The 14638-nt window shown below is 32.0% G+C and overlaps 1 protein-coding gene across 1 annotated transcript; it reads right to left on the reverse strand.

The window, feature by feature from the left end:
• Window positions 1-4409: 4409 nt before the first annotated feature.
• Window positions 4410-6532, reverse strand: LOC149560644 (uncharacterized). Its single transcript, XM_089824763.1, has one exon. The coding sequence runs from the start codon at window positions 6396-6398 to the stop codon at window positions 4710-4712; it is 1689 nt and encodes a 562-aa protein (XP_089680889.1). The 5' UTR covers window positions 6399-6532; the 3' UTR covers window positions 4410-4709.
• Between the last annotated feature and the right edge of the window lie 8106 nt (window positions 6533-14638).

Genomic DNA, 14638 nt, shown 5'->3' on the forward strand with positions numbered 1-14638 from the left:
TATCACAATAGTACTTAGCCTATCGACAAGTACTAATAAAATAAAAATAGATCTCCCTTTCAGAAAAAAAAAGAAGTTTATCTTCAATCTAAACATTTTTGTGTAGATAAATGATCTATATTTCTTGAAGTAAACTTGTCGAGAGAGAAGAAGAAACATATTGTATCACCTTGTTCAAATAACATCTTACTATTATTGATACCCAAGATTTAGGGCTTTATTTTTTCAATGATTCTGACATCCTCCATTTTCTTGAGAGTTCACAGCATACAAAAACATGAGTTGAATATTAGTACCATAATGGTATAAATTACTTTAATCAACTCAACTTCTACTCTTTTAGGTAACAACAACAAAAATCTTCATAGTACCTTTATCATAAATCCAAAATCTGATATCAAATAGACCAGACGAACATTTTGTTTAACATATTAAAAACCCATGATGAAATATAATAAGAATAGTCTCTAGGAATGGTGCAGAGAATTATTGTAGCTAGGGTTTTTCCTTTGCCAAAATATTACCAAAATGAATTGATCATTGTATATGCTGCTAATGTTACCAAAAATTAAACAAACTTCTGAATCAATCAAGTCTTTCATATGTTTATGCCAAGTGGCGTTAACCAGGCCATGTTTTAAGTTCATATATAAAACCAAAGTTCAAACTCATGGTTACTTGGAATAGTAATAAATGTCCATAACATAGCTATTTCTACCACAACTTAATTCGTATTGCCATGTAACCAATGTAATAACCATGCTTTAACAAAAATGATGACATTTCCATAAAATCAATATAATAGGTACATTCAAATGTGCCAAACAATTTTAACTTTTCAAATATGTCTCATCTCATCACCTTTTTGTTCCTTTCATCAAGGACAATGCATATTCAACAATATGTACATGAATAAGATACAATATTAAGATATTCATCAACAAAAACTATATGTTGTTTAATAATATATACATATACTAGCAATTGCACCTTTGTGTGTAATGGGTTGGCCAAAGATATGTGAAAGGTTAATTAGAAATATTTTGATCTATTTTAAATTATCTATATTTTAGTTTACGTTAAACTATTACAATTTTTTCAATAATCTATAAGACAATTAAAACATTTATACAATGTAACAATATTATATTGATATGAAATTGTCTATTCTAGTATTGGAATTATTGTGTAGTTCTAATTTCCTTTCTAGTTTTGAAATGTGTCACTAGTAAAAAAACATGTTAATTTGGGATATTTTTTATTATTAAATAGATCTAAGATATAGTTCAATCACATTGTATCTATTGAAAATTAACAACCTATGGTTTCCAATGTTCTTACTTTAATTTATAGAAGTAAATTAAACTAAATTAAATTTTTTGATTTCAGAGTGAAAACATTTTGAATGAGCTTGCAAACACATGATACATGGATTGTAGCAAAGGTCGCGAATGTGACATGTTTACAAGGTTTAAAGGCTCTATTGGAAGTGTTTGTGGCTTGGATATTGAGTAGGGTTGATGGAGAGAGTTAAATTTTTCATGTTTCGTGTGACTTTTATTTATTTTAATTGTTTCTTATGATTATTCATTTTCTGGTAATGTACATTGCAAAACATCGGCAACATTGGTAATGTGCATATAAAATATTTGAAGATAGCTAGTGCACAAATGCATACCCATGTGCTTCATGAGTACCGTTCACAAGAACCCACCTCTCATGAAAATGAATGGAACACTTAACACTACTCAAAAGAGATCGGCTCTTGTGAACCACTCATGAAACCTAGGTTAGCGAGTTTTACTCAAAAAACTACACGATCCAATCATGATATAATATATCACCATTTGACTTGTTGATAAAACCACCCTCTTAACAAAAGTAAAAATAGATAAAATTCTAAATTGAGTATTTTCATTTTTTTTCTAGCCATTTGTAAGTTTTTCATTTTCATTCTTTGGTTAGAATAAATTCTCCACTAATAACACATACAAATGAAAATTTTAGCTTGAATATTGAATTATGATCCTTTTTTATTGAATTCAAAACTCATCTCAACTATTAGGGCCCATTTGGCAACGGGAATGCAAGTGGAATAGGCATATGTATATTCTTAAAATTTTGAATTCTCTGTTTAGATGCACCAAATTAGAATTGGAATAGGAATAAAATTAAAATACGTATTCCAATTTTGGCCCAAAAATGAGCATTTTCTATTCCACCTAAATAAGTGGAATAGGAATACATATTCCTATTCCAATTATTTTAATTTTAGAAAACATAAATTTTTGAGTCCATGAATTCTGCATCAAATTCCGGGTGAACCAAACAAGAATAGGAATACGTAACCCCATTTTCTATTTAAGAATAAGTATTCCAGAATAAATATTCCTATTCCCGTTTTTATATTCCTCCTGCCAAACAGACCCTTCTTGAAATATTTTCTAGGTTTGATTAAAAAAGCATTGAACTTTTACAATTGACCAAATTGTTCCTTATATTTTCAATAATATATTTAATTTTTATTATATTTTATTAATCTAATTTAGTAGAATTTATAGATTTTTTCACTAATGAGATGGAACATACAAGCTAAAACACTCCTTTTTTACTACAACCACAAAACTCAAATGCAAAATAATCAAACACCATGCTTCCAATTTAGCAATTAGATTCTAATTGTGAATTTAAACTGACAATGAATTCTTATATTATTTAAAACTAATACTCATCATACATTAAAAATAATTTAAAGTGTAAATCAATCTATTCCTTTTTCATTCATATTCAACGTGATAGCCTCTCAATTCTCTCTTTTGGTCAAAGACTAAAGTTTAAATCAAAATCTTCTCCTTTTTCATTCATATTCATCGTGACAGCCTCACAACTCTCTCTCTTTTGGCCAATATTTGAATGTTTCCCAGACCGCTCTTCCCTTATTCAGACTTCTTAAAATCATTAAAAACAACCTCACCGCACTGTTTCTCTATCTCACAAACTATTTTCCCAATCCACAATGATGTGAGAGATTGCTTGTCTTCTTTGCAACTCCACGCCTTATTCTATTCTACACAACCCATACTCAACAATTTTTTGGCCCCCCTTTATTTTACGTAGCCCCTGAACCCTCCTCACACTTCCTTCCGACCATTTTCATTCGTTCATTTATAACCCCGTCCCTTCTCGTCAGTAACTTCGACTTTTGTTTATATTGGAGAGACCAGGAGTCGTTTCTTGAAGGTAGTGTCTTTTTATCTTTCTTCCAACTCAATCACAATCGACGCCTCTTCCTATTCCATAACGCCCTTTGGCAGTTCTGGGATACTGTTGTCTAACATTTCAAAATTTGGCGTCACATCCGCCATCTGTAATTTCTTGCAAGTTTGTACAACCTTTTTAACAATTTTAACACTTAGCTTTCACTCATTTCATTAGGCGACAATTTTTTGAAGCGTCCCGCAAATAGCTCCAGTGCGTTGTCTACTATTCCACATTGCATCATGTAAACAATTCAAATGTGATTTTTGTGATTCCACATTGCATTACTCTTTTATGCGTTGATGGCAGACAGTTCTAGAGTTTGTTTTGATAAAACTGATATTTTATATTATTCACCGGTGGACATCGTCTCCTTCCAGGAAGGAGATGTTTCTGAAATAATGTAGAGAAGTGGTGATTTGGAACAACCTGATGCCTCTTTTCCTTCGAACATTCACATCGGTGCCCTTTTCCAGCATAAGCTCCATGAGTTCCATGTGACCAGACTCTGTATATTCTAAACCTAATCGTCCTTATTGCCTAGATTTATGCCTTTACTATCAAAAGATGTTGTGGAGAGAAAAGCACGTCGCACAGAGCAGAGGTAAGTGACATGATTACTTGTAAAAGAAGGTGGAACGAGACGATGACTAAGGTAGAGTGGGAAATGTTTAACACTGGGTGGACAGTCACATTCACAGAATAATATAGGACACTGGAGGCATTTTCTACTTTGACAGTGTCGGAAAAAAAAGACACATTTTGACGTGTAAAGTGGTGAAAACAAATGGACTCATTTTGAGTTGCAAAGTGGCGAAAACAAACGGACGTATTAGATCGTTTCAATCGTCTACCCCTTCTCTGAAGCATTGACAGTCGTTGGATAATATTATTATCTCTTCTCTTCTCTGCATATATGAAACGCATTCACCGTAGTTAAATTGGTCCATGAAGTATCTGCCTGAAATTAATTCACGAAATAGAACACTTGATTAACTGATTTTCAGACTTAATTGATTCTTCGAATATCGAGACTGACGAGAAGAAAAATTAAAGAATCTGGTTTTGCCTGAAATGATGTTTCTGTAAAATTCATTTTAGGTCCTCTGGAAAAATCTAAAATGCTCTGAAATATATAGAAGGGGCATCAGTTAAGAAAATAATATTCGCTACTACATTGAATTACAAATGTAAACAACAATTTTCGATATTTTGAGATTCTGCTATCTCATACATAGGACAAAGCCTAGTCACAGAAATAGATAATAATTTAAGACGAAGCAGAAAGAACAATAATAAAACCATACACCAAATTGAGAAGCAACACAGCAGGGATATTGCTTATCCCATTCAAACATAAAGCAAGCATGCTCTGAAAGAAGGGAGTGCATACTAATCTAGTCTACACTGGATTCTTGCACTGCAGATTTTATGCTACTAAAACAAGGATGTTAAAATCCAGGCTTATTGCTTGAACCTGACTGACACTGGTAAAACAGGCAAAAGACTTGCACAGCCGTTAGTAGTAGAAGACAGATTCCTCCGAGAAGAGACGCGATTAACCAGGGCTTAGAACAGTGGAGCCTCCAAAACTGAGCCCACAGAACGCTCCACCATTTTTTGCGGTGGTCATTTATTTTTTTGCAAACCGAGTCAATGGGTTCGTAGGTGGGTATGTCGGTGGCCGGAATGGAAACAGAATTCCACATACGAGCCACGTCCTCGTCGCTTCCAAGGTTGTTGACGATGATGCCTTGTTCTCTCAAGCGAGACACGTCCTCACACGTGTTAACCAGGTCGTTCATGAACACCACGTACCTCGTCATCACTTTCTCTGTATCTTCCCAGTGTGTCTCCATTACCAAAAGATTTCTCAGGATCACCTCCGACCTGTCATCTACTGTGAACTTAGGCAGGTAAAGCTTCGAGTCTTTGAATTTTATGTGGCTGATTCCTTTGCTCTTCAATCTTTTGAATTTCACTCCTATTTTGTCCAGCTCCTCTATGGTTGGAACGTGGTGTTCGTTCTTTTGATCCTTCTCCCATATATAGAAGATGAACAACATAACGAAGCATACGATGAGAACTGGGAGCAAAACAAGGAACAAAAGTACATACAACATAAGAGTTAGCAAATAAGTTATTAAACTATCTTCCTTCTCATCTGTTTCCTCTCTATGGACTCCTGTAGCATCACAAGTGCCAGATTCCTCATCCGCTCCTTCGTCATGGTTGCCGTCTTCTTTGCTTGACGTAGAAGTAGAGTGCTCTGCTCCACTGTGATGGTTGCCGTCGTCTTTGCTTGACGTAGAACTAGACTTAGAGTGCTCTGCTCTGTTGTCGACCATATATTCACCAAGCAGCTGCAAGATATGAATTTTTTTACCGTAGGTCCGACGTGGACCAGATATATGTGTTACTTCAACAGGAGATAAATTTTTCAGTGCAGGCTCAAACCAGTTACCTGCCTTCCGCCTCTTCAGTGACTCCCAGAGTGGTGACAGATTCTCCAACTCGAACATTTCTTCGAAAACCCAGAGTGGTAGCTGATTCTCCAACTTGAACATATCTTTTACTATGTCGTTCAGCAAAGGGTGGTGATTTTTTCTGTTGAGAATATGCTGCCACAAGTGCTTCGATTCCTTTTCGGCTTTAGTCGGTTCGTCTATAGAAAACCTGTTGAGGACCTCTAGGACAAAACAAGCATCTCGTACTAGAAGCCATGCAATGACTTCATCGTTGTTAATCAGGCTTCTGTCTGGTATAAAATAGCTTTTTGCAAATTTTTTCTGTATACGCGGCTCCTTAAACTTCTCCACCACCAATAGTAAACCCCCATCTTTTGCTGGAGCATCGCTTTTTTTCAGGATCGCGTCAAGGTTGCGGGAGACTTCTTCCTTGACCTCCTCTCCATATTTATATGCAACAGCTACCGTTCTAAAATGTTGAGGACCAAAGCAGATCTCTTTAGGATGGTAGAATGATTTTGTCTCCTTCTTCTTCAAACACATTGGAACTGGATAAATGACCTGCTTCCCATGGGATGTGGATTCATGCTCTAGACTGCCGCGGACTCTCTGTAGCCATGACTTCATCCTCTCGTCGATTGATGCTTTTCTCTCTAACAATGGAATTTCCATCTTCTTGTTGAATCTTCAACGCACCTCTGCTTCTGTGTCTCACTTGCACAGACTGTTAGACCAAGCCACCTCTTCTTATCATTACTTTGGACAACGACGTCTCCCTCTTGCAGGGTATGACGCCGCTTCCGAATTATTTAGTGACGAGGAGGTCCCACGACAGACATGCGCAAAAGTAACGCTAATGAGAAAACTAAAGCGATATCAATCTACGTATATAGACACGCACACTAGTGTTGTCATTTGCTAGACAGTAAAACTCGGAAAATACATCATGTACGTGAAAAAATGGTCCACATAATATCACAATCATTTAATTTCAAAATCAAACACTATTTCAAACGAGATATTCTATTTAATTAGAGAGTGTCTTTTGCCCTTGGTTTCCACCGTAAATTGGTAATCGACAAAATGAATTATGGCCTGGTAACATCTACTAAAAGTGTGGAATAAATGCAGAAGCTTTTAATGACGGCTAGATCCTTTTTTAAGTGCCTTTCACTTTCACTACGATTCTTCAAAAAAGTGTGGACTAAATGCAGAAACTTTTAATGACGGCTAGATCCTTTTATAAGTGCCTTTCACTTTCACTACGATTCTTCAAAAAAGTGTGTGGAATAAATGCAAAAACATTTTATGACGGCTAGATTCTTTTTTAAGTGCCTTTCACTATCACTATTTTCAGTGAGTGCGACATATTGAAAAGACATCTTGAGTAGTTGTAGAAATTCATGCATAATTTATATTTCACTCAAGTAGATACTTAGATCATACTAAATTTTATGAATTGAAATTATTTTCAAAAGTTAAACTATTCTAGTACATTAAAAAGGCTTAACTTTTTTAGTCTCTGGCTTATATAATACAAAGAACTAATATTAATTGATGTCAAAAAATTTGAATATTGTTTTCTAAATTTGTAAGGTTCAATTTAAAAATTAATTATGACATACTAATTCTTGATTGATTTGTAGGTAATTTCGTGGGGTTTATTTATATTTGCTTAGGTAGAAAATCAGAAAATTAAAAGATGATGCTCTAATATAAAATTAATCGGCACATATCATCTATTAAGATTAATTAAAGATCTTTTCTGTTGTGAAGCTTCTAGAGTGTCTTTTTTTCTCCAATGCATTAATGTTCTTCTGTCCAAAGTGCTAACCGAAAGGGGGTTTGAGGGTTTAATTTTCAAGACTTTTGTCATGCCCAAAATTTGAATAAAAACATACTAACAAATATTTTATTTTATTTTTTAAATAGGTTAACTACATATATAAACTTACCTAAGTTGAAACTAGGTTGACAACAAAAGAAAGTATATAGTTTACAAGGTGAGCATTAGGTTATTGTGTTTATGTTTACATAACTTTCAATTGACTAACCAATACGCTACACCTAATTTAGTCTAAGGATAAAATAAATATTAACATAATTTTCTACCACTTATTATACTTCATCATTGAATGGTCATAATTTGGGCAATTGAAAATTCATAAATCTCTACTACCATTATAAAAAAATTATATGGCCCATTTAATAATTGATCATTTTTTAAATAGGTGTGTCAAATCAAGAGAGATCTCTATCTAACACAATATTTTATAAATATCACAATATTATATTATTAATTAAGCATATATTTAAAAGAAAACACAATATCAACAAATATAATAAATTTAAGCTAATATGTGTTACAAAGTACTACACTAAAAATATTTTAATTATGTAATTTTGACGCATTTAGATTAGTTCCAAGTATTTTAAATCATTGATTTTAAGCCATGAAAATGACTAATTTAGAAAAATTCAATAAAGATAATATAAAACAACTTAAATCATCTAAAGTTATGACAATTAAACTAACTATATTTTAGACAATTTGATTTCACTATACCTGAATCTATTTACTAAACACAATTATAGCCATAACATATTACCTACTAAAATTTATGAACTAACCTAATCAAGTCAAACTAAAATAACTTACATTATAACTATTCACAAAAATAATAAAAATAAATTATAATCTAATTTTACTAACAAATTAAAAAAACTAATGCAATATTTACATATATTAAATCTCTATACTTACTAATTTATACATGCACAAATTTTATTAATTAACTATACCAACTAATATAATTAATACATTTACTAGTTAATATAAATTAAATAAAATCAGCTCTAAATCAACTTATTCACTTATTAATATGTTTGATTTATTAACTAATTAATTTATTACTAACTAAACAAAAACACTTACCAACTACCTATCCCTCTCCTACCCTATCACCTTACCCTTACTTTCTAACTCCCTTTATTCCTACTCTCCCTTAAAACCCACGTACAAAGTGGCTGCAAAAAAGCAAGTGGATTGCATTTATTAAACAAAGTTGCTTTAAAAAATAGGTGGGCTATATTTATTGTAGCCAAGTAACCTGTCGGGGTGATCTTGTATCCCCCGACCCTTTTTCTTGTCGATATCTATCTTTAATATTTATTTCATAAGAAAAGTCTATTCATCAAAAAAAATATTGTAGCACTTAAGCTCAAGTGCTCAAAATGAATGGAGGTGGTGCTATTTTTTTTTTTGGGGCGGGGGAGGGCTGGGGGGTCGGGCGATACAAGGGTGGCATGAAAAATCAGAGTAGAAAAGTGGTTGGATGGTGAGGTGGGACCCATGGGTCCATGTTTCAAGCTCTCACAATAACATTAAATACATATACTTTTTTGAATAGAATTTATGTAGAAATTTTATTTATTAATTCCATTATTAGTATTTATAGAGAGTGCTTGTTTTATTCTTTATCTTGCAAGTGAATATTATTTAATTCACTATTTTTTTTTCTTTATGTATGAGAATTAATTATCTTCCTCATACATTTTTGAGAGAGCAAAATGTGCTCTCCCATAAATGTTTTGTGGAACAATTTTTTCCATTTCTCTCTTAAATTTATCCACTTCACTTTCTTTGTAACTCCACATTTAAAACTAGAGGGATTATTTTGACTATAAGAAAACTTCAAATAACCACTATTACAAATTTATTCATTGATTTAATTGCTTGGTCTATAGAAACTATTGATTGATTAAATTTATTTACTTATTGGATCTATTGAAGTTTATGAATTCAACTTAAAAATAAATATACTAATAAATTTGAATGACTAATATATCAAATCTATAGTTTGAAAAATAACAAGAATATTTATAGAACAAAATTATTTATTTTCTTACTATAACAAGTACACTTTGACTACACTTACATAATTCTATATCAAAATATGTAATAACTCAAACCCTTTTTATTTCTTTTTCAAGAATAATAAATACAATGGAGATAAACTATTGTAGTGATTTCTTAATACATTAGAATTTAAATTTCATAATTGAATCAATATTTCAATTCCATTGAATTGCATTTACATTTTGATACAATCATCAATTTATTTCAATTGAATATAAAGTCATTTATTTCACTACAAGTTTAGAACAATTAAAAATAAGAAAGATGAAATAAGTATAGAATTCTAAAATTAAATGTGCCATAACAACACGTCAAACTCTCCTTCTTCACTATGACACCAACAAGAGGTCGAATTTTGAAGCTTTCTCTGACTTTTGAATTCACAAGTCTACAAAAAAATGAGCATAACCATGGAGTGCTCACCTCCCAACCTAGGCCTCAAGGAGGTCACCCATTGAGCTAGGAGAAACAATATCCAATTGGGTGACATTCAAATCAAATACATAATCACTTAGACACAACATAAAACACCCACCCATGGTATTCACAAATCGGTTAAACCTTGAACCCATGACAAGGGCTGAAGGTGGAACTTCCATGTAGGAGATGCCAATAAAGAACATACAATTACATGCATCTTCCAAGGCTAAATTTACATACATCTTCCATACTCATTTCTACTTGTCTCCCCCAAACATGATCAACATGAATTGGCAAACAAGGGCCCATACACCTTGTCTTTTTCCCTGTTCCTCCATGATAAGAGACTACACTTCCATGAAGCCCAACTAACCCCTTACCATACATATGGTCACTTCTTCCCTATCCAAGGGTGAGTAATGTCATCACTCCCTTCACAATTCCCTCAAGAAAAATTAAAAAAATGAACATGAACAAGATTGAAACAAAACCAAAATCTCAGATCCCCCTCATTACAATACCAAAAAATATAAAATGCACATATGGAAGAGATTTACAAGCACATACTAAGCTATTGAAAACATGAAACAAACATCCATGGCAGTGGAGATCACCAACCTTCATAATGTGTTATGTTAAATGAAGTTTGAGAAGAGTCATATTCCCCTTGTTGCTCCAACTCCAAAACCTAATTTCTCTAAAGATAGAGAATGGGTGAACACCCACTAAATTCTCCAAGGGCCTCTAAAAAGACCTCCGAATCTCATCCGCCTAATAGTAATAAATTCTAAATTAACCCTAATTCTTTTGTCCATCAACATTTCCCCTATTTGGGCAAGAGTGCGGGTTTGACAAAGGTCATAAAGTCATTAAATTTTTGCAAAAAATGAAAAGTGGAATATTTAAGAGGTCACTAAAGCCACTTGGGGGTTCTAGTAGCGTTAAAAAGGTCCCCAACCCATACCCCCATTGTTTACAGACTTAGCTTCCACTAAATTTGACTCATAGAACCACTTTTTGGCCTCTTAAATTGACTTAAAAGTTTTTATTTTAAAAACCTTAGGACTTTACGAGTTATCTCTAACCAAGGGGGATTTAACTAGGCTCCTAATTAAGTTAATTTTAGGTTAAGGGTTATATTTCCAACCCTAATTGACATGTCATCTTACACATACACATGACAAGTGTCAAGTGGCACTATAAAAATCATATTACATAAACGTTTGACATGCCACTACATACAAATGAAATAACCTAATACATACATTTAGATTATGGTTACAAATTAAATCACTTAACAATGAGGTTTGATTATATTCATTAGATTCAACCTTGGTTTTATAGTTTACATAGGATTGATTAATTTTTCTCCAACTAAGTCCATGGTAACTTTTTGTCACACCCAATTCAAATATCAATAGATTGATAAAATCACACACACACACACACACACACACACACACACACACACACACACACACACACACACACACACACACACACACACACACACACACACACACACACACACACACACACACACACAAACTAAATTTTCATTGTTAAATTTGACTAGAACATTCTAAATTGTACTTCAACACTCTTTTCCTTTTCTACACATTGTTTAGATATAATGGATTTGCATAATTGGATAAACTATTTAACATCTAAAATCTCATTTTAATGAAATTATCATTTCTAATAAATATTCTTATAAAATACTTATTTAATTCAAACATCGTCATGCAATCCATCGATTTCAGTCTTAAACTTTTAAAACATAATTAATGAATTATTCTAAATCTAATTCTGATCAATTTATTATTATCAAAATGACCTATCTGAATGCAGATAACATAATCATCAAGGTACCAATATAAAAACTTAAGGTAAAATGCTAGATAACATGAATAGTATAAATCATTGTTTAAATAATAAAACAATGAATCAATTCTTGAATTGTAGAATATCAAAACATGAACATATCAAATGATATCAATCTCTATTAAAAGATCTAAACCATAAACCTTAGTTCATTTGCATCATAATTTTCATCTAAGCCCATTGATTTTCTTTCACCTAGGTATGTGTTTGTTGGGGAACACATACAACATTTATGATTTAAACTATTATTTCGAACAACTAAATAACTCATCCCAATTCCGAAGTATAACCTCTTGTACATGATACCCTAGCAACCTTAACAAATCATAATGTACTTTTAATATTTAGTATTGAGATACCCTAAGGGAACTTCTAGTGAGTTCATAATCTTTATCTTCAAATATTCTACTAATTCCTAAGATGGTAAGTATTATATTATATTATTGCAATACCCATCAAATCATTATACATAAGACAACCAAAATTTATCATAATGTACTCAACATGGTTCCTAGAAGTAACCATAACAATTTCCCATACTATCTCCTTTCCATGCTCATATATACACTCAAATACCCTATAGGATTTAATAGTAAAATTCATATTTAATAAGTGCAGACAAGGAGGGGTCTTATAGTTTTGTGCTAGAATTCATGTTTAAGGTTTCTAATTTTGAGTGCAAGGAAATATTTGTAGTAATTTTTCTTTACCATTTTTACTAGAATAATAAATTTGTGTGCATTTCCCTTGTAAAAGACTATATCCCTGTGGTCTAGAAAGAATAAGAAGTGGAAAAGCTCTAAGGAGAAGCATAACTGCACCATTAGCTTAGAATCTATGAGCAACAAAAGAAGTTGAAAACCTACCAAGAGGTAGAAAATGAAGGAAAACTATGAAAATATATATTTAGGATGATAGACCAAATGAAGGTCCTCAGATAGGGGGTAAGTGTAGCCCCATGGATAGCCAATCGAGCAATATTCCCTCTCATGTTTCACCAATCAAAGTTTGAACACACACTATTAAGAAGGCCAATATGGGAGGTGACCATGAAGATCCACATATTATTACCTCCCCTACTTGTCAAAGTGATTTTTTTAAAAAAGGAGATGGCATTAATATGCATGTTTTGTCAAGTATTGGTAATTAGGACTGTTTTAGGATAGGGGTGAGCTATAAGTGCCTATCAAGAAGCTCATGAAGTGACAAGATAATTTGGATCAGAGGTTTGATGACATGACTAGCTTCATAGTCAAGGTGATGGACTCATCTACCACCACTCTTCGCCTCCTACATGCAGAGAAAGATGGACTTGTTGCCTATGTTGTTGTAGGCACAATTGCTTCCTTGTACCAATTTTAGGTGTGTTGCTAGAGAAATAAGATAAGGAGAAGATACAGATCTATCTCTCTTATTTTTATTCCAATTTTTTTGTTCTTTAGTGCTCTGCCTAGATGGGCTTATGGTATTTTACTTAGTTGGACTTTGAACTAGTTTATAGTCATGAAAATTATAATGGTTATGTGTATTTTTAATTTTTTATTTCTAAGCTAGCCTATGATCTGTAGTAAATATGGCAAGTGACACACATTAATGTGAGATTTTTTTATATTAAGAAAGGGGGTTGGATGAGAACATGTTTCAAGTGGCATTTTTTTTGTTTTACAACTTTCTATCCTATGAAAGCCCCTATTTTTAGCCACTTTTAATAAATAAAAACAAACCTAATCTAAAATATAAGTTTATTCTCATTTTTAAAAACCTTGATTTATTCTCCTGGTAAATTCCATTATAGCAATGCTAAAATCTAGTTAATTTTAGTGATGCCTGCATTTTGGACATGACAATGTTGAAGCATATATTTGGATTAATTTTATCATTGCATGCATTATAACATCTTGATTTATCTCTTCTTTTATTTTACATGTCATACTATGCCTGCAAGTTGATGAGAAAATTACACCAATATGTTGTCAGCAAAATTTGTGCATAGGATTGCATTTGAAAAATCTACCTATGTTAAATTGTAGGAAGACTCTTTTGGTTACTAAAATACTTGTGATGGATTAAATTAGATCTATAAAAAAACTAGAATATTGAATTCATCAATTTGGTTTTTAAAAAAAAAAATCAGTTTGTATTTAATTGATTTTTTTTATTGACATTCTTAATAACTTTGTTTACAACTATGAATAAATTGTTTAAAATAAATGAGGATTTTTACAAGTTAAAATCAGAGAATAGATATAAGAACCTTGATAAGAAGAATTGAAAAATGTTCGGGCAAGAAGTGAAGTCATGTCCAAATATTTTATTTCATTTATTCTTTTAAAATTTAGTTCAAAAATTATTTTATTTATAATTTTGTATTCATTAGATTCTTGGTATTTATTTTTAAACAACATTCAACATATGAACTAAGAGAAGAGTTTACTACTTTGTGAAGTTTTAAATATTTGATCAATGTAAATTAAAAAGAGGAAAATTAATTTTTTTAATTATATACAATTTTGTCCATTAAAAAATTGTGTCCATAATCTTACTGTTAAGTGTAATTAATACCAATTTTTAATTTTAATAAAAAATAACATTTATACAATATATAATTCATTGACACATCTTCTATCTCTTATGCATTATTTAAATTAAATTCCAAATTACAAGCACATTGTTATTATAATAATCAATA

Source organism: Cupressus sempervirens, chromosome 4 (assembly GCF_028749045.1).
Source record: "Cupressus sempervirens isolate cs-2001-9-10 chromosome 4, ASM2874904v1, whole genome shotgun sequence".
Classification (NCBI taxonomy): domain Eukaryota; kingdom Viridiplantae; phylum Streptophyta; class Pinopsida; order Cupressales; family Cupressaceae; genus Cupressus; species Cupressus sempervirens.